The sequence below is a fragment of the Nicotiana sylvestris genome, chromosome 5, assembly GCF_000393655.2.
Source record: "Nicotiana sylvestris chromosome 5, ASM39365v2, whole genome shotgun sequence".
Taxonomy (NCBI): Eukaryota; Viridiplantae; Streptophyta; class Magnoliopsida; order Solanales; family Solanaceae; genus Nicotiana; species Nicotiana sylvestris.
Window position 1 is genome coordinate 117,328,210 of NC_091061.1, and position 17,985 is coordinate 117,346,194.

At 36.1% G+C, this 17,985-nt stretch overlaps 1 protein-coding gene and 1 long non-coding RNA gene across 2 annotated transcripts; one reads left to right on the forward strand and one right to left on the reverse strand.

Annotated features, from left to right (window-relative positions):
- The first annotated feature begins 10,877 nt into the window (after positions 1–10,877).
- Positions 10,878–14,977, forward strand: LOC104227124 (GDSL esterase/lipase At5g33370-like). Its single transcript, XM_009779282.2, has 5 exons — positions 10,878–11,218; positions 11,576–11,703; positions 12,296–12,538; positions 13,791–14,043; positions 14,518–14,977. The coding sequence occupies exons 1-5, from the start codon at positions 10,963–10,965 to the stop codon at positions 14,748–14,750; spliced, it is 1,113 nt and encodes a 370-aa protein (XP_009777584.1). The 5' UTR covers positions 10,878–10,962; the 3' UTR covers positions 14,751–14,977.
- LOC138891278 (uncharacterized) lies at positions 14,517–17,206 on the reverse strand. Its single transcript, XR_011407656.1, has 2 exons — positions 16,811–17,206; positions 14,517–16,726 (listed from the first exon to the last, which is right to left on the reverse strand). It is a non-coding gene; the product is annotated as an uncharacterized lncRNA (long non-coding RNA).
- Between the last annotated feature and the right edge of the window lie 779 nt (positions 17,207–17,985).

The window sequence follows — 17,985 nt, forward strand, 5'->3', positions numbered from 1 at the left end:
AGAGTATATGCATTATGAGTTATTGTGTGTTTTGATCTATGGCTCAAGTGGGAGAGTCTGCTATTGATTAGTTGATTGCACGGTTATGTGCTATGTTGGTTCCAGTTTGAGGTGTACAGGTGAATCAGTTATGGCTTACGGAGGTTGAGACCGAGGAGGGCTCGAGTAAAGGAAATTTCAATACAGGTTATGTTATTCTTTATGGGTGTATGAGAATCACGGAATGACTTGAGTTGTTATTGGTAAAGAATGTATGGTGCATAGAACAGGAAGTTGCATGGTTGCATTAAAGTGAGGTTACATTCTGCGGTGTCAGAGTACTAATGGAGCACAGGTCATCGGTCCGTTTGATCGGTCTAATTGCGGTTCGAGTAGGGTGGATAACTCTCGAGAATGGTTCTAAGGGGTTCAAGATTTTACATGTAATAATTGGAGATTATCAAGTTGTATATTTGGCTAGAAACTGAGGTTTGCATTGGAGGGTGTCAAGACTCATGGTATTTCTATATCATTATGGATTCTACACATTAGTATCAGGAAGGTGGAGGTAATGGCTATAGATTCGCAGGAAGTCTCTTCAGGGAAAGTATTTCGAATGTGGTGCTTTTGGGGATATTTTAGAGAGTAGTCAGCGGCTTACGAACCGTAGAACGGTGTAGCTTTATGCTTGGGTCTCGTGTGGCGAGTCTGGGTCAAGGATTGTGGTGTTACAGCGAGAAGAAGCATCAAGTTGAAGGTAAATCAGAAGGAAACTCGGATAAATGGGATAGCTTGGTAGTAGGCCGGATCGGCATGGTAAGGATATGATTAGTTCTTTAGATGCTTGTAAGGTAATGAGTTTATATAAATGTTTCACGGCAATGCTCTTGGGTTTTAGTGGCCTGCGTAGCTTGGTCGAGTTAAAAGGATTCAATCCTGACGGTTTAGTTTTGTGCAAATGGAATTCGGAGAGTTCTTGATGGTTTCTACCACGGTTAGAGATGTATATTTTCTACGAGCGTGAGGAGCATGGGATGGGTAGTGACTTCTTCTAGATGGGGTCAATGGAAATTTCTTGGCTAGTTGAGTACGTAGTTGCTTGTAGATCGGAAGGGGTTATGAATTCCTTATATTTATTATAGGATGGCATGGTATATGCGGTATGTTGTGTAGGGTTGAAATTTGCATATGTAATGTCACGGTTCAGTTCTGAAAGGAAAAGTCATAAATTCTTAGGTAGCATGGATAGTTCAGATGATTAGGGAAATGATATTACTAATTGATGTGGCTTGATGAGGGTATACGTTTCAGGAAGAGGGCAATGTGATTGAGTTGATGATACTTCATTAGTATTGTGGCACTCTCTTGTTGGATCGACGATTGGTATTCAAGTTTGCTTGGTGGCATAGAAGAATTTTTGGAGTACCTCTCGTGGGATGATTGGGTGTTAGAGGTGTGTGGTGTATTCAGCCGGTGGAGTTGGGATCGGATATGGTGATTCGCATGCGGTATGGATTTGAGACTGGGAGTTCTCATGGACAGGTTAGGTCGTGGTTGTAGACCACGTATATCGGTCTTGTGTGGGAACTATTGGGGGTTTGGAAGCCCGAGTGGATCTTTGTGGCTTGTTATGTTATATTTTGATGTGATATTGGGTATAGGCTGGTTGCCTCCGTATCGTGTTTTTCTGGATTGTTGCGCTAAGGCAGCGGCTATGCCGGGGATGCCACGGATTGAGTGGCGAGGTTCGACGGATTATGTTCCCCGTAGGGTGATTTCAGTTTTGAAGACCCAGCGGATAGATATGAAGGGTTGCCTTTTCTTATTGGGCCTTCGTGATAGATGTCAATGCAGAAACTCCTACAATTGATTCAGATTCGGTGGTGAGGGATTTTTCGGATGTGTTTCCTGCTTCCGGGCATGTTGCCGGACAGGGTTGCTGATTTTGGTATTGATTTGGTGTCGGGCACCATATTGTATGGCACCGACGGAGTTAAAAGAATTGAAGAAGTAGCTTCAGGAACTCCTTGATAAGGGGTCATTGGTAGGCCTATATAGATGTGTGTTCTACATCGAGTCGGCTTGGTTGACTCTGAGTTGTATTACTGAGGGATGTGTTGATTCAATTGTTATTGAGCCTATTAGTGATCTGGGAGATCTATGAGTTACCTTTCCGTGTTGCGAGGCGTTGGGATTTATTGGTTATAGGCACATGTGGTACGATTTTATGGGGGTCTCTCAGTGGAATTCGAGCGGGAGGAGTATTGGGTATTGCTCGGCAGATGGCGTATCAGTGGTGTCTTTTCGGGTTTGTGTAAAGCTATGTCAATTGTTTAGTAGTGGTTGAGATGATTGCTTTTGGATCTAGACATCAAATTGCGCGTGATTGTCAATTTTGAGCATAGTGACTTGAGGTGTTTCATGTGGACCAGTGTATGGATAGGGTCGCGTATTGCAGGGAAGTTATGTAGAGGTATGATCCTTCGGGTTAAATTCATGTGTTCTATTTCTACGATGTATGACGGGTTCCCAGCATTGTATTATAGTGGTACTGGTGAGCTTGCAGTACAGCTCTCTCATTTGAGTCATTCTCATGATTTGAGTACGTTCAGATTGTTGCTTATTGGTGTGCGGATTGCACGAGTTGTGGCTTTAGATTGTATTGATGTGTCATGTCACCAGAGTAGTTGTGTTGGTATTAGATGAGATTGTTGGGATCTAGAATGAATACAAACGGATTCAGTTTTAGCGTGTTGGAGGGATAATATCGATGTTCGGCTCAGAAATTTGCTATGGTCCTTGTTAAAGGAGAAGTGGTTTCACGAATAGTTGATCTGAGGAGTGGTTATGACTTCATATGTGTTTCATTTATCATTGGCAGTATACTGAAGTGTTGGAATGAGGTTTTATATGATAAAAGGCTTATTATCGAAATTCGGATGTTTTAAGCAACAGCTGTGATTAGAGGTTATCGCTACAAGTGTTTGAGTTATGTGGTACGTCATGTAAATGCACCTGAGGTTGCAGGTATGGGTTATTACAGCTTGTTCGGGCTTATTCGGAGTATAGATTGAGATTCTGGTCTTGTGGATGAATTTAAAAATGGAAATGTGGTTCTAAGGTTTATGGGCTAGGTTGGATTGTGAAATTTCAGCTACAGTGTGTTATCAGACCTATATGATATAGGGTGACGTGGGATCACCCCCGGGTATCTGTTTGGTAAGGTTTACAGCGACTTGTTGGCTTTTGGAACAACTATGGCCACGTTCGAGGACGAACATATGTTTAAGTGAGGGGGAGATGTAACGACCCGACCGGTCATTTTGAGCTTTTGCACTTCGCTCGCCAGTTCTCGGGCATGTCTAGCCCCGTGTGATGTATTATGACTTATGTAAATTGTCGGTTTTGGTTTTCAGGGTAATCGGAATGAATTTTGAAGAATAGTTCTCGGTTTGAAGCTTAAAATTTGAAAGGTTTGACCAAGATTTGACTTGTTAGTAGATGATCTCGAATTGGAATTTTATGATTTGGTTAGCTCCATTAGGTGATTTGGGACTTAGGAGCATAGTCGGAATGTGTTTTAAAGGTTCAGAATAGAGTTAGGCTTGAATAGGCGAAATTAGAATTTTGGCGTTTTCCGGTTGATAGGTGAGATTTTGATATAGGGGTCGGAATGGAATTCCGGAAGTTGGAGTAGGTCCGTTGTGTCATTTGTGACGTGTGTGCAAAATTTCAGATCATTCGGACGGGGTTTAGTAGACTTTTTGATCGAAAGCGGAATTTGGAAGTTCTTGGAATTCTTAGGCTTGAATGTGATGTCATTTTGGTATTTTGATGTTGTTTTGAGCATTCCGAAGGTTGGAACAAGTTTGAATGAGGTTATGGGATATGTTGGCATGTTTGGTTGAGGTCCCAAAGGCCTCGGGTGAGTTTCGGGTGGTTAAACGGATCAAATTCTTGTTTTGAAAGTTGCAGATTTCTTCAGATCAGTGTTGCAGAGTTATACTCTTCACGTTTGCAAGAGGGCTCCCGTGTTCGTGAAGAGATGTTGAGTGAGGCAGGCCAATTGCCCTTCGTGTTCGCAATGTTGGTCCTGCGTTCGCGAAGATTGAGTCTGATTGAGCATCACAGGGGCGGATCCACCTTAGCCCAAGCGGTGTCACGTGACACCGCTTGGTCGGAAAATTTTATTAAATATGTATATATAATTAAAATTCAAAAGAAAAATAAAGGTTAAGTTTCATAAAGTGACACCACTTGAAAAGAAGCGCTGGGTGGCTCATTTGGTCAGGATCTTCAGCCTCCCAAGCGAGGTCACAAGTTCGATGCCCGATACCTTCATTTTTTGATTTAACATTTTTGAGCCTTATCTACAATTAAAAAATATGTTGGAGTTTGAACTATTGGCCTATTAAGCATTAACATAATACTAAAACAATCGATTAGAAGTCACGTTTTCATATTTTATACAACAATAATTTTTGCGCCTCATCTACAAATAACATGTGGGGGGGTTTGAGCCATTAACCTCTTAAGCGTTAACATAACACTAAATCAATGGATCAAAAGTCACATTTGCTTATTTTAAGCAACGATAAATTATTTGACTTTTGTTGTAAGTTTCTCTCTTTTTTCTTTTATTCACTTTCTCCATATTGAAATTAATTAAAAACAATTTGCAAAATCGAAAGAATGATGAGTTTTGTGTAATTGTCTAGTGTTTCATATTAAAAAAAAAGTATTTAGTATTATTTCTAATGAGGTTGTTTTGAATGCATTTAACAAAAAACTCATATATAGTAATATTCTTGAGTTATGTTCTATTAATATGATTCTAACTATATTTTTTAATATAATGTTTAAAATCGTGACACCGCTTACGAAATTTTTTGCGTACGCCACTGGAACATCGCGTTCGCGACTGAGGTAATGCGTTCACGTAGGCTACGCTGAGTAAGGCATCGTGTTCGCGAGGGTGTGTTCGCATTCGCGTAAGAGGAAATTTGAGCTGTGAATTATTTGTGCTTCGTGAACGCCAGACATTTAACGTGTTTGCGAAGAAGGAACTTTTGGCCTGGGCAGAATGTTTAAATAGCCATTATCCGCGATTTTGGGTCTAACTTTCACCATTTTTGAGCGATTTTGGAGCTTTTTGAAAAGAATTGAAGAGGGAATCAAAGGGAAATACTTGGAGGTAAGATGTTTGAACTCAATACTCGATCCTATGTTGATTCTTACTTGTTTAAATATGAAATATGTGGAAATTAAAGCCTAAAATTTGGGAATTAGGGCTTGAATTTGGAGAGTGTAAATTGGGAATTTGAGGGGCCATTTGAGGTTTGATTTTGATGTTCTTGGTATGTATAGACTCGTGGGAGGATGAAGATTCTATTGATGTGATTTTTATCGAATTCCGAAATGTGGGCCTGGGGGCCGGGTTTGGCCGATTTCATAATTTTTAAGTTAGTTCGATTATTTTCGCTTGGGCTTTGTTCCTTTAACGTATATTAATGATGTGGAACTGATTTTGGTTAGATTCAGAGCAATTGGAGGCTGATTCGAGAGGCAAAGGCATCGCGGGCTAGAGTTTAGACCGGATAGAGGTAAGTAATGATTGTAAATGTTTGTCCTGAGGGTATGAAACCCCGAATTTCACATCGTTGTGCTATGTTGAGGTAGCGCACATGCTAGATGACGAGCGTGAGGTCGTGCACCATTGGGGATTGTGACTTAGTCCATCCCGAATGACTATTTTACCGTGTATTTGATTGAAAACTGTTTGTGTTTTGGGCTGAATGCCATATTTGGGCCTCGTGCAAACTGTTTTGAACTCTTAGGGGATTTTTGCTGCTATTTCCTCATTGTTTTGATTTTATATCTGTACTCAGTCATGCTATATTCTACTATTTTCATAACTCAGCCATGCTTACTCTGTTTTAACACTTTAAATGATATTTTGGGCTGAGCATCATGTTTTACTTTGCCCGAGTGGCTTTTAGAGATTTCTGACTGAGTAGGGCCGATGGTCTGTGTTGTGAGGTATATTATGGGATCGAGCTGCACGCCGCAACAGTGTTGTACTGATTATGATGATGAGGCCGAGGGCCTGAGTTGTATGCCACAAGGTGGATTGATATGAGGCCGAGAGCCTGTTTGATTATGCCACGAGATGGCTTGATATTGCGCTTGGGCCGTAAGGGGCCCCTCCCGAAGTCTGTACACCCCCAGTGAGCGCGGTTACCCAATGTGATATGTGATATAGCCCGATGGGATGTTGTTGTTCTATGTTGTTGCTCGAGGGGCGGTTCTTGATTTATGTTATGTCCGAGGGGTTGTTATGGTACATGTTTTGCCCGATGGGCTATTTACTTTTCTATCGTGTTTACTCACTCGTTTGAAACTATTAAAAACTTGTTTTAAAAGGTTCTTACCAAAACTGAGCATGATTTACGAAGTAAATGATTTCTGCATTGTGTTGGAAATATCCTGCATTTGTTGTAGCGTTTGACGTGGTTTACGTATTTTCTTACTGCTCAGTTTCATTTACCTTTATTACTTACTGAGTTGGAGTACTCACATTACTCCTTGCACCTTGTGTGCAGATTCAGGTATTTCTGAACCCGGTAGCGGGTGTTGATTGCTCAGAGGCAGAGTCATCGGAGTTTAGCAAGGTAGTTGCCCGGCGTTCGCAGCACTGCTTTTCTCCCTCTTGTTTTCATTAGCCTGTATTTAGTACATCTTCAGTCTTTTCGTTGTATCCAGACCTTAGTAGATGCTCGTGACTTGTGACACCCCGATGTCGGGCTTGTATATTATTTCTGCACTGTTCATTTAGACTTACATTATGAAATATCTGATTAATTAGAAAGCTTAAAAATGACTTTTATTGATAAATGGTTAATTCGAGAGTTGTGTCAGCTGACCTAGTTTCACGATACGCGCCATCACGACCGGACCGGTTTTAGGGTCGTGGCAATCTTACCCCTACCCTGAGAGAGTAGAGAGGTTGTTTTCGATAGACCCTCGACTCAAGAAGATAAAAAGAAAGAATATATCAGTGCCATAGACCTACTACACTCAAAATAAATCAAAGCGCGACCACATTACTTAGAACAAGTTCGAATCGCATTTCAAGATCGTAAGTAAGACATACTTAAAGTTAAGATATAGCACACCAAATCTAATAAGACACGTTAATGGGCTGATTTTAAATAGATATTAGAAAGAGTTACAACTCGAAACTACGCATATAGTAATAGGTTTTCTCTGTGTGTGTATTTTTCTTCCTCTTTTTCTGGGTTTTGCCGGGAGGTAAAAAACAGTATTAGAAGTGGGGCCGGGGCCGGGGCCGGAAAAGAAAAATGTTAAATTGGCTATGAAAGCCACATAGGTAGCTGAAATATTACCCCACAACATTTATTTTAACCACATGCCTATCTTTAATCCTGACCTCCTTTCCTTTCCTTTCCTTTTCCCTTCCTTTCTGTTTGCAAGCACTCTACCAGGTTTATGCTCTCACAATTCTCAAATCCCTTTTGATTATTTTTTAATAATAATTTTTTTATTACATGGGAAAGGAGAAGGAAAAGTTAACTCACGTCTATTGTGTGGGAGAGTACTTCCATTGATATCATTAATTACTAGACTATAAGCTTTGGTATTCTTTAGTCTAGTAAATCTGAATACATACATGACAAGTTTAGTCAACATGAAAAGAATGAAGTTGAGGTGAGATTAAATGAGATTGTGATGCCAACTTGCGAATAATTTAGATATTCTAGGCTCCTTATTTCAAGATAATAGAATAATAAATGGAGATGTTACTCATAGGAGAGTAAAACCGGATGGTTAAAATGAAGAAGTGTTATCGGGGTATTATATAATAGAAGAATGTCTATCAAAGTAAAAAGTAAGTTTTATAGAACAACTATAAAATTTAAGTATGTTATAGGCAATGAATGTTAGGCTGCTAAAGTCCAACGTATCCAAAAGATCAGTTTTACATAGATGCAGATGCTAAAAATAGATGTGCAATCATACAAGATTAGATAAGATTAAAAATGATTGCATTCTCCAAAAGGCGCAAGTAGTGCGATCATACGCTTGAAATGGTTTGGTCATGTCTTGCGTCGTCGTACAGATGCACCGATCCGTCAATCTAAAACTATGGTGAGTGTAAAAGTATTGAAAAGGGATGAGGTAAACCTAAAATCACATAAAAGAAAGTTGTCTCCAAAAACTACAATTAAATCATTGGATCAATACAAACTTAGCTAAAAATACGGCACAATGCAAGAAAAAGATCCATACAGGTGAAACTTGCTAATTAGGAATAAATTTGACTTATTAGAGAGCTTCTATTATTATTATTATTATTATTATTATTATTATTATTATTATTAAATATACTTAACTTGTTTCTCACTTTCATTTTTATTTTATTTTGGTTATGATATGAGATTAGCTTAAAGAACAAAGTAAGGATTATATCGCCCTAATTTGTTTGGGATATTTTGTTCCATGGTATATTAGATGATTTGCTGCATATATATATATACCTAAAAATACCGTATTAAATTATCATTGCCTTCATGCACTGAGGACATCTATGTTCATTAATTATTTATTTAAACATGAAATGGTCGGCCCATTGTAGAATTAACTCGAAAAATCAAACTAGACATCACATGGACTTTTGTCTAGTTACCATAATATAAGTTTACTATATTTATCTTCTTAATTATATATGTACCTACGACACTATGATTATCGAGCTATCTTAATACCAGATACTCAGTGCAAAAAAGGTCATTTCACAATTAGAAATCGCCTGACGAAGATGTAGCAGACTAGTAGTCCAACGACCGAGGAAAATTTTATTTTGTGTGTCATACAACTGACACTTGTTGTATGAGTCAATTTTTTTGTCTCACTGTTTTGTGGGCCCAAATTTCTGTGAACCCAGAAGTGTAAGATTGGGGTCCACAAATTTGTGAGACAAAAATGAGTCTCATACAATTAATGTCAGTTGTATGAGACACAAAATAAAACTTCTCACCAACCCAGGAGGGGATTTCACTCATCTGTACACTTTTGAGCTCTCTACCAACTTGATCACACTCTTGGCCAGAGAAACTGTCTTTATTATAACCTAACAATCACATAGTTTAACTTTGAAAATTAGCATATAAATGTGTTTTTCATAATATTTCTGTTAATTTTCTTTTTCGGATTCAGTGAAAATTCATCATGAATTTGGAAGTTTAATTTTACATTGACTGTCAACTTGTTCGGGGTGTAAAAGCATACTTGTTATTGTTACGTTGTTGGTGGATTACATAGCATCTTACTTTCTAATTTTTTTCCCCTTATTTTTCACGAAATTTTAAGCTATTAATAACCTTTCTTTTAGAAATATTCTGATAAAGCTCATATTGCTACCAACTCCTTATGCATATGCAAACACTGCGAATGAAATCCTAATTTGGAATTTAATACTTTAGCATCACCATATAAATAAAATACTCCCACATCTAAAATGAACACATGGCCAAAGACGTTTTAAATGTTAATATGACCATAGAAGTCACTAACCAGAGCATCAATCTTAAAAAAACAAAACAATACTTATGTCTCGTGATTCGTGACAAAAGTCTTAGATTCATTTCCAACAAACAACATTATCATGTGCTTATATTATGAGTAACATACTTTAGCTTTAGGTTGAAACTTCCAACAGCATAATTATTAGCTAGGGGATCAACTAACCTAGACAATGATTCCTCGTAGTATTAATATTGTCCATGAGTTGCTAACAATGGGTGATTGATATTGACTAAGGATGGCCTTTGATGTCGATTTTAAAATGAGTTTTCCAAATCAAAATCTCCTTGCACGTAACAAATATTGCAACCCGTTTATTTTCTCTTGATACGTCAAGTCATCAACAAAATCAAGAATTTTTTAATCAGGTTGATTCCCTTTTGCCCCGAAAAATAAAAGTTGATATTAAATCTGTGTCATTGCCTCATATGAAATATTTTCATAACCAGTGATAAAATTCTAAGAAAGAGTTTTTGGAAAAAATAAAGATTCAAAAGCAATATTTAAAAGGTTTAAGTAATAAAGCAAGATAATAATTGTTTTAGTCTATAGTTTTTTGAGCAAACAACTCATCAACTGAAGTTACAATAAATGATAACCCAAAATAAAAAGAACCCGATGTTAAATTAGCATATTCTAATCTAGTATTTGGAGATGGCTTCGGTACCCAAATAATTCTTCCTAATTAAAGCTACTTGAATAGCACAAAGGAATTAATTAAGAAGCAACTAATAATTGGCTATATTAGCAATAGATTTATTATTAAAAGATGAACCAACATCAGGGAGCTCCATGAATATCCTTCTAAAAATTTTACGTTTAAGGATGTCGTCTAATGGTTAACAAAGTGAATTATAAACCATAAGGCCTCATATTCAAATTCTAACTAAGGAAAAAATATTAAGTGATTTGTTTTATCTGTCCAAGCCTCAGTAGCTAGAATTATCCGGTACTTATATACTGGTGGGAGGTAGATATCCTGTGAAATTAGTCGAAGTACGCACAAGTTGGCTCGGACACCACGGTTATGAAGAAAATATCCTTCTAGAGATCCCTCCCAACTTTTTTGGCTATTTACTCATAAAAATTAGTAAAATTTTCTTCAGAAAAAAAAAAAGGAAGCAAAACAAGCCATCCACTTTTAGAATATGGAGAATAGCTGCAATTAGGCAGCTTTGCTTCAAGCAGTGGTTCATTAACACCATCTACTATAGTGTACTTTCTTACACTGATGGTAGTAGCTATAGTTAGAAGAAAACATTTATTGAGGGTTTCACTCCTCAACTAGCCATACTACTACTATATAATGGCCAAGAAATACTTGTATTCACCACAGCAAATTTCTGTTAGGCAAAGAAAGTTTCTCCTCTATCAAAACTCATGACTAAAATGATGAGTTGCTCATTCTCTTCTTTTTCATTTGCTATAATTTTAATGCTTTCACTTTTTTCTTTTTCACTTCATAAAGTTGAAGCTCGAGCTTTCTTTGTGTTTGGTGATTCACTAGTCGATAATGGTAACAACAACTACCTAATCACTAGTGCAAGGGCTGATTCTCCCCCTTATGGCATTGATTACCCTTCTCATCGCCCCACTGGTCGTTTCTCTAATGGCCTCAATATTCCTGATATCATAAGTATGATTATTTAATTTCTGCATTTATTATTCTACTTGTTATGTTACCATATCAAGTTTGATATGAAGAATAGGTCAACGAACCTGATATCATAAGTTTGATTGGTTTTGCATTAATATTTTTTGTTTTGATTTATTATTTGCAGTACAATATATATATATATATATATATATATATATATATTCTTATACTATCAATGCAATTTAATCGGTTATTACTCTATTTTGTTGATGATATAGGTCAACTAAACTTGAAAGTTTGAAAAAAAATTACATTGTTAGTGAGCAAGAAAATTAAGTTTTTGTTAGATTATAATTATAGAGATAATGTGCTAATAATGGACTACTATTTTTTAAGGTGAGCAATTGGGTATGGAGCCAACATTGCCATATTTGTCTCCAGAGCTCACAGGAGATAAGCTTCTTGTTGGGGCAAATTTTGCTTCTGCTGGAGTTGGAATCCTCAATGACACTGGCATCCAGTTTGTATGTGCAATATAATAAGAGTCTTTAAATTTAAACATCACATTTTTCATTCTTGTCCTTCTATTATTATTTAACTCCTTTTTGGAGCGAACTATAGGTAGTTTCTTGCCAGCTTTTTTTTCCCTTACCACATATCATTCATGTCCTACGTACTTGGCCACAAATAGGGAATCTACCCAGTATATTCATGTATATTATTAATATATAGTATACATACAATATATGTATATTCAATGTATATTTAATTAGTCAGTAATTATTTTTGACACGTACAGATCAACCATTGTTGTAAGATGCAAGCTGTACCGTTATTTAATTCCTTTTTGTTGTCACAACTTGAATAATGGATTCTTGAATTATTGGATAACATGCACATAGCACTAGAAAGATTTTTGTCGAGTCAACTAGTACTATATAGTATATTTCTTTGTCATAAAAGAAAAACGTACATTTAAAGTTCCATATTGTCATTTAATATGTGAAAAAGAAAATACTTATACTACTAACACAAGATTTCTTAATTTATTTAGACCGAAATGTGCTGTTATATATATGTTGTCGACTTGTTTTTATGAGTTTATTCTATTTTCAGTTGAATATAATCCGAATTGGGAAACAATTGGAGTACTTTGAACAATATCAAAGAAGGGTAAGTGGTGTAATTGGAGCAGAACAAACTCAGCAGCTAGTGAATAGTGCTCTTGTCCTCATAACTCTTGGGGGTAATGACTTTGTTAATAACTATTATTTGGTCCCTTTCTCTGCAAGATCTCGCCAATTTGCCCTCCCAGATTATGTTCGTTATCTCATCTATGAGTACAGAAAAATATTACAGGTAATGAAAGCCCTCCCCATCTCTCTTTCCGCATTCTTCTTTTTTGGTTGCTGTCGGATTGCATGTATTACTCATGAAGAAGAGTTTATTTTATATTAAGAATATTTGTAAAATTATGTTGCTTAAAACACTATGCATGATAAATGCTTACCTTTAAAATTCGATATATATAACTGAAATCTTTGTTGAATTAGTCAAGTAATTATTTTATAGATGCATAGTGTTTTAGTGAAAGTACAATGAAGATAGTAGAATAATGAAGTTTCGCAGGGTGGTAAGTGGATTGTGCAGCATTATTTTACTATATAAGAAAGGGGCTATGCATGCAAATGTGATGTGATGAATGCTTGGTTGGTGAGACAGACCAGCATTTCACATGATCATTAAGAACCCTATCTGAAAATATGCATTTATTAGATAAAAAAAGATGTACCAAACACCTAGGTCTACGAGTAACTTTCGACGTGTTAAAATCATGGCATATCAATATCTATTGGATAATTATATATACTCAACAACCTAGAAGTGCAATTTCCTTGACAATACTCATACTTTCAAATATTTTCAAGATAGCGTTTTGCTTATGACTACAAGACTTGATTTCTAAGCTAGTCACCAACTAATATTTCCCTCTCGTTTTAACATTGCCATAGCTACCTACAAAAATTTATAATTAATATTTTGCCTGGTCCTTTTTATCTATCACTTAAATCCACAAATAATATTTGGTCCAAAACATTTGTAATTTTAGAAAATCAAGAAACCGTTAATTAGTTTTTATTTATTTTATTTTACAATTTAACTGTTGCTACCCTAATAAGGTACTCCCTTTGTACCACTTAATGCGATGTTGTTTAACTAGGTAGGGAGGAAGAAAGCACCTTAGTATTTGTGGTCTAAAACAAATCAGAGACACATGAATAACTATAAATTATTTTATTAAGGAAAATAAAAAATTTAAAGATAAATTATTCTTAAATGCATAATTTTTTTTAATAGACTAAAAAAGAAAAGAGTATCACACAGATTAGGACAGAGAGAAAGTATAGCAGTTACTATTAATTACTCATAAAAGATAAGGATACTTTAGTTAAATATTGTTATGATTAATATTATTAGATAATTTTTGTAGTTGGTGTGCCAAAACTTTAAGCTACATACAAAAAGGACTGGAGAGATTATTAATTATTTCTTTGAGATTCTTTTGTTTTTCCTTTATATCACTTACTAAAAGGAAAAACAAAAACTGCAGAAGCTGTATGAGTTGGGAGCAAGAAGAGTGTTAGTGACGGGAACAGGACCAATGGGGTGTGTGCCTGCAGAATTAGCACAGAGGAGCCGAACTGGCGAATGTGCAGTGGAATTGCAGCGTGCAGCCTCTTTGTTCAACCCTCAATTGACTCAATTGTTGAGTGATCTCAATGCTCAACTTGCTGCTGATGTCTTTGTTGCTGCTAACACCTATACTATGCACATGGATTTTGTCTCTAATCCTCAGGCTTATGGTAATCTCAACAAACACCAAATTACCTATTTTTATGTGATTTATATTTTCTTATATATAGAAATGTTAAAAACTCGAAAACTTCAAGCAAAACTAAACTCAAAAAATATTTGACACATATGGCGCCTCTTTTTCATTTTTGATTTGTTGGTTTGGGTGTGCATGAAATATACTTTTGCAGCTTATCTAAGGTGTTTAACTGACAGTTTGTGCCAACTTTACGTGTTTATCTATGTTTTAAGACAAAGTTAAACTATAAAAATTGCTACAACCCATAGGATCTAGTGTACCAGTAAGAATCTATTACACAATACGTATGAGTTCAATTGTCACTGTTCTTTTTTCCTTTCCGCTTCACCTTCCCTATTACCCTTATGTAACTTGAAAAACAAAAACAAAAAAAAAAATTATAATGATGTTAACTTGTTGCAAAATAGTGACATGCATGTAACAAATGGGTATTGGATTTGAGCAGGGTTTGTGACATCAAAGATAGCATGTTGTGGACAAGGACCATACAATGGGATAGGACTATGCACACCATTATCAAATCTGTGTCCAAATAGGGACTTATATGCATTTTGGGATCCATTCCATCCCTCTGAAAAGGCCAACAGGATCATTGTGCAGCAGATTTTGACTGGTTCTTCTGAATACATGAACCCCATGAACCTCAGCAGTATTATGGCTTTGGACTCCAGGACCTAATTATCCTCTATATTATTTCTCCCTTTTATCATTATTTATGTCTTGCTTCATGTTGAGTCTTGTGCCATAAACTATTATTGGATCGTTACTTTTTTGTTATATTCATAAGTATCATAAAACTAGAGGATTAATGTTGCTTTGATATATGCAAGTGCGGATTGGTTCTTGATTTAGCTTCATAAAGTCTTAAATGTTAATGGAATTTCAGTTCCCGTCTCTGTTCAAAAGTTTTCAATATTTAAAGCCTCAAATTTGTTCTTTGGATGGTGCCCCTCACTCTTCGATCGACATTTTCGACTAATATATCTCCGACATAAGCTTTTATTTTCATATTTTCCTTGCTGCAATTCTGATTTCTATTTCTTGGATAAAAATAATTCCTTGAAATTTTAAGAGCCATGTTATGAGATAGATGGCCTAATGACAAGAACTGTTCAATGCGCTCTTACTGCTTGAAATTAACTATGTAAAAGATACTGACAGCATTTTCTCCGGGCTACTTAATAAATAAGAAAATATATGGCTCACAGACAATTTTCAAAAAAAGAAAAAGAAGAGAAAAGAAATTAAAGGTCCACGCCAAAGCAGCAGGGGTAATGTTGGCAATACATGTAGTTACATTTTCTGATAATTACGGTAACTTTTACCTAGTGAAAAAAGTATCTTACCAAGTGCAAAATCCTGGTTCTGAACTCTTCCTTGCAGTCAAACATAATGAATGAACCAATAAAATGTTATACAGCCAACACATGACAACCGGAGCTTTAAGAAATCTTCTGTTCATTTTCTAAGCTTCATACCTTTAGCTTTAGTCTTACCAACTGCAACCTAAGAAAGAAATGAACACATTAACAGCCAATGGAATTAAGTTTCCCTTCATAAATATTAAATTTTGGTTTATTATTAAAATTCTTTTGTTAACAATTTTGTAGATTTTAAAGGTTATATAGGCTCGGTTGCTTTAACTTTTGCCCATCATTAAGTGATGCGGAATCAAGTCTGAAAATAAAAGAGAGCTAATTGTGGTTGGACTCAAAGCTACTGGAGAAGTACCTAGTTGCTACTTAAGGAGTTATAAAGAAGCTATGTGGAGTACAATTTAGTCATCAATAATTTTTAGTAGAAGTTTATGTATTTATGCATTTGGCACGTTAATATCCCGGGACGTCACCATCTAGTTCCTGGTCGAATTTGTCTTATAGTCTTGTATTGAATCCTTATTCATTTTGCTCTTTGATTCGGCTAGGGTTTGGAGGGTATAAATTGCAACTATTCTTCTTTTCATTGTTTTTATTAATCAAAAACATCTCTTAACCTAGTTAGCTTCTTCTCTGCTTTTTACTAATTTATATATTTTTGCTCGATTCAGTTTGTAACATTTGGTATTAGAGCACTTTCTTGAGCTATGTGGATGAATTTATGAAAAATATGGACGAGATTAAATCTATGTTCGAAAGGATGACTGTTGAAATTGTAAAAATTTTGTGGTTCGACAGACTTATCTTGAAAACTAACATGAGAAAGCTTTTGTTGAACTGAAGGAATATATTAAAGTTGCGAAGAATACGATGGAAGGAAGAGTGTTGAAGAAACAGATGGTGTTGGGAAAATCTACACTCCTTCTAGTAACCCAGCTACTTGGGTAACTAACAACCAAGGAAGGTTTAGAGTTCCACAACAGACTTCAGTTGGTTACCACTTGGGGTTAGGCCATTTGCCTCAATCTCAGGTTCCTTTGGGTGCTGCTTCACCTCAAGTTCAAACCTCTGCAGGTCCTGTTCAGGGCCAAACTTTAACCTGTAATCAGGGAGGTGGTGATACTGCAGGGATAAGCCAACAACCTGCAGCTACTTCTTCGAGAGGAACTACCATGACAAGGATGACTAAGCTGGAATTCCCTCGTTTCACTGGTACTAACTTCAGAGCTTGGTTATGCAAGGTAGAACAATTCTTCTCTCTTGATGAAATAGAATACTCTAGAGGGTTAAGGTAGCTTCAATAATTTCGATAATATAGCTATTGAATTACATTTTGATTATCTGAGAAGTAGACATCATTACCTTATCTAGCCTGGGAAGAGTATGTGTATGCATTGATAGATAGGTCGGGGTATGAGTATGCAGACTCTATGGCTGAACTTAAGTTGATTGAGAGATCAGGGTTGGTAGAAGTGTTGGGATAAAATAAATAATCCCGCCCATGAATAATATCCACAGCAAATAATAATAACACAAGAGAGTAACAATGACACCAAATATTTTAGCGGGGTAAAATACAATACCCGAGTGGAGCAATATTATCACTATAATATTGCAACTTAGTAGTGTCAAGAAACTACTACAACTTTGAAAGAAATAACACTCTTTATTTAACACACTTCACTACAATATTACTATCACTCACTAATTATCTCACAGACAATAATCTATGGATTACTCTCACTAACTATATGTTGTTTCTCTCTTTATTTTGGTGTGTATAACAGAGAAGGAGGCATCTCTATTTATAGGCAAAGTTGCCAACCTCTCAGCAACACAAAATTGACTTTTTTCATCCGCCCATTCAATTGCTTCAGCCGCCCATTCAATTTCTTCCGCCGCCCATTCAATTTCCAAGCCACCTAATTTGACCTCTTTTTCATCTTTTTCAATGTTTCACTTTTTTTTTGGGGTCCTACAAATCTCTCCCTTAATTTTAATTTTTCTTCTTCATTCCAAGTCTTGATCTCAATCTTTGAAAATCTTCAAACTTGAGAGCCTTTGTGAAGATATCTGCAACTTGATCATGAGACTTCACATATTTGAGCTCGACTTCCTTCTTCGCAATGCACTCTCTGATGAAATGATACCTTGTATCTATATGCTTGCTTCGATCATGATACACTGGATTCTTCGCGAGTGCCTGTGCTGATTTGTTATCAATACAAATCTCTGTAGCTTCCATTTGTGGCAAATTGAGCTCCTTCAATAATCTTCTTAGCCAAATAGCATGACAGGTACATGATGTTGCTGCTATATATTCGGCTTCACAAGTCGAGAGAGTAACAATGGACTGTTTCTTTGAACTCCAAGAAATAATACAATCACCCAAGAAAAATACAAAACCAGTTGTACTTTTTCTATCATCAATATCTCCCGCATAATCACTATCACAAAACCCCACAAGGTTGAAATCATTAGAAGAAGAATAAAATAATCCAAAATCGATCGTACCCTTTAGGTAACGAAGAATATTT

Excerpts from the sequence above, each read along its gene's own strand:
- LOC104227124 (XM_009779282.2), top strand. The coding sequence starts at position 10,963 with ATGACTAAAATGATGAGTTGCTCATTCTCTTCTTTTTCATTTGCTATA. Across the intron at positions 11,219-11,575 it reads CAATATTCCTGATATCATAA|GTGAGCAATTGGGTATGGAG; the intron begins GTATGATTATTT and ends CTATTTTTTAAG. Across the intron at positions 12,539-13,790 it reads AGTACAGAAAAATATTACAG|AAGCTGTATGAGTTGGGAGC; the intron begins GTAATGAAAGCC and ends CAAAAACTGCAG.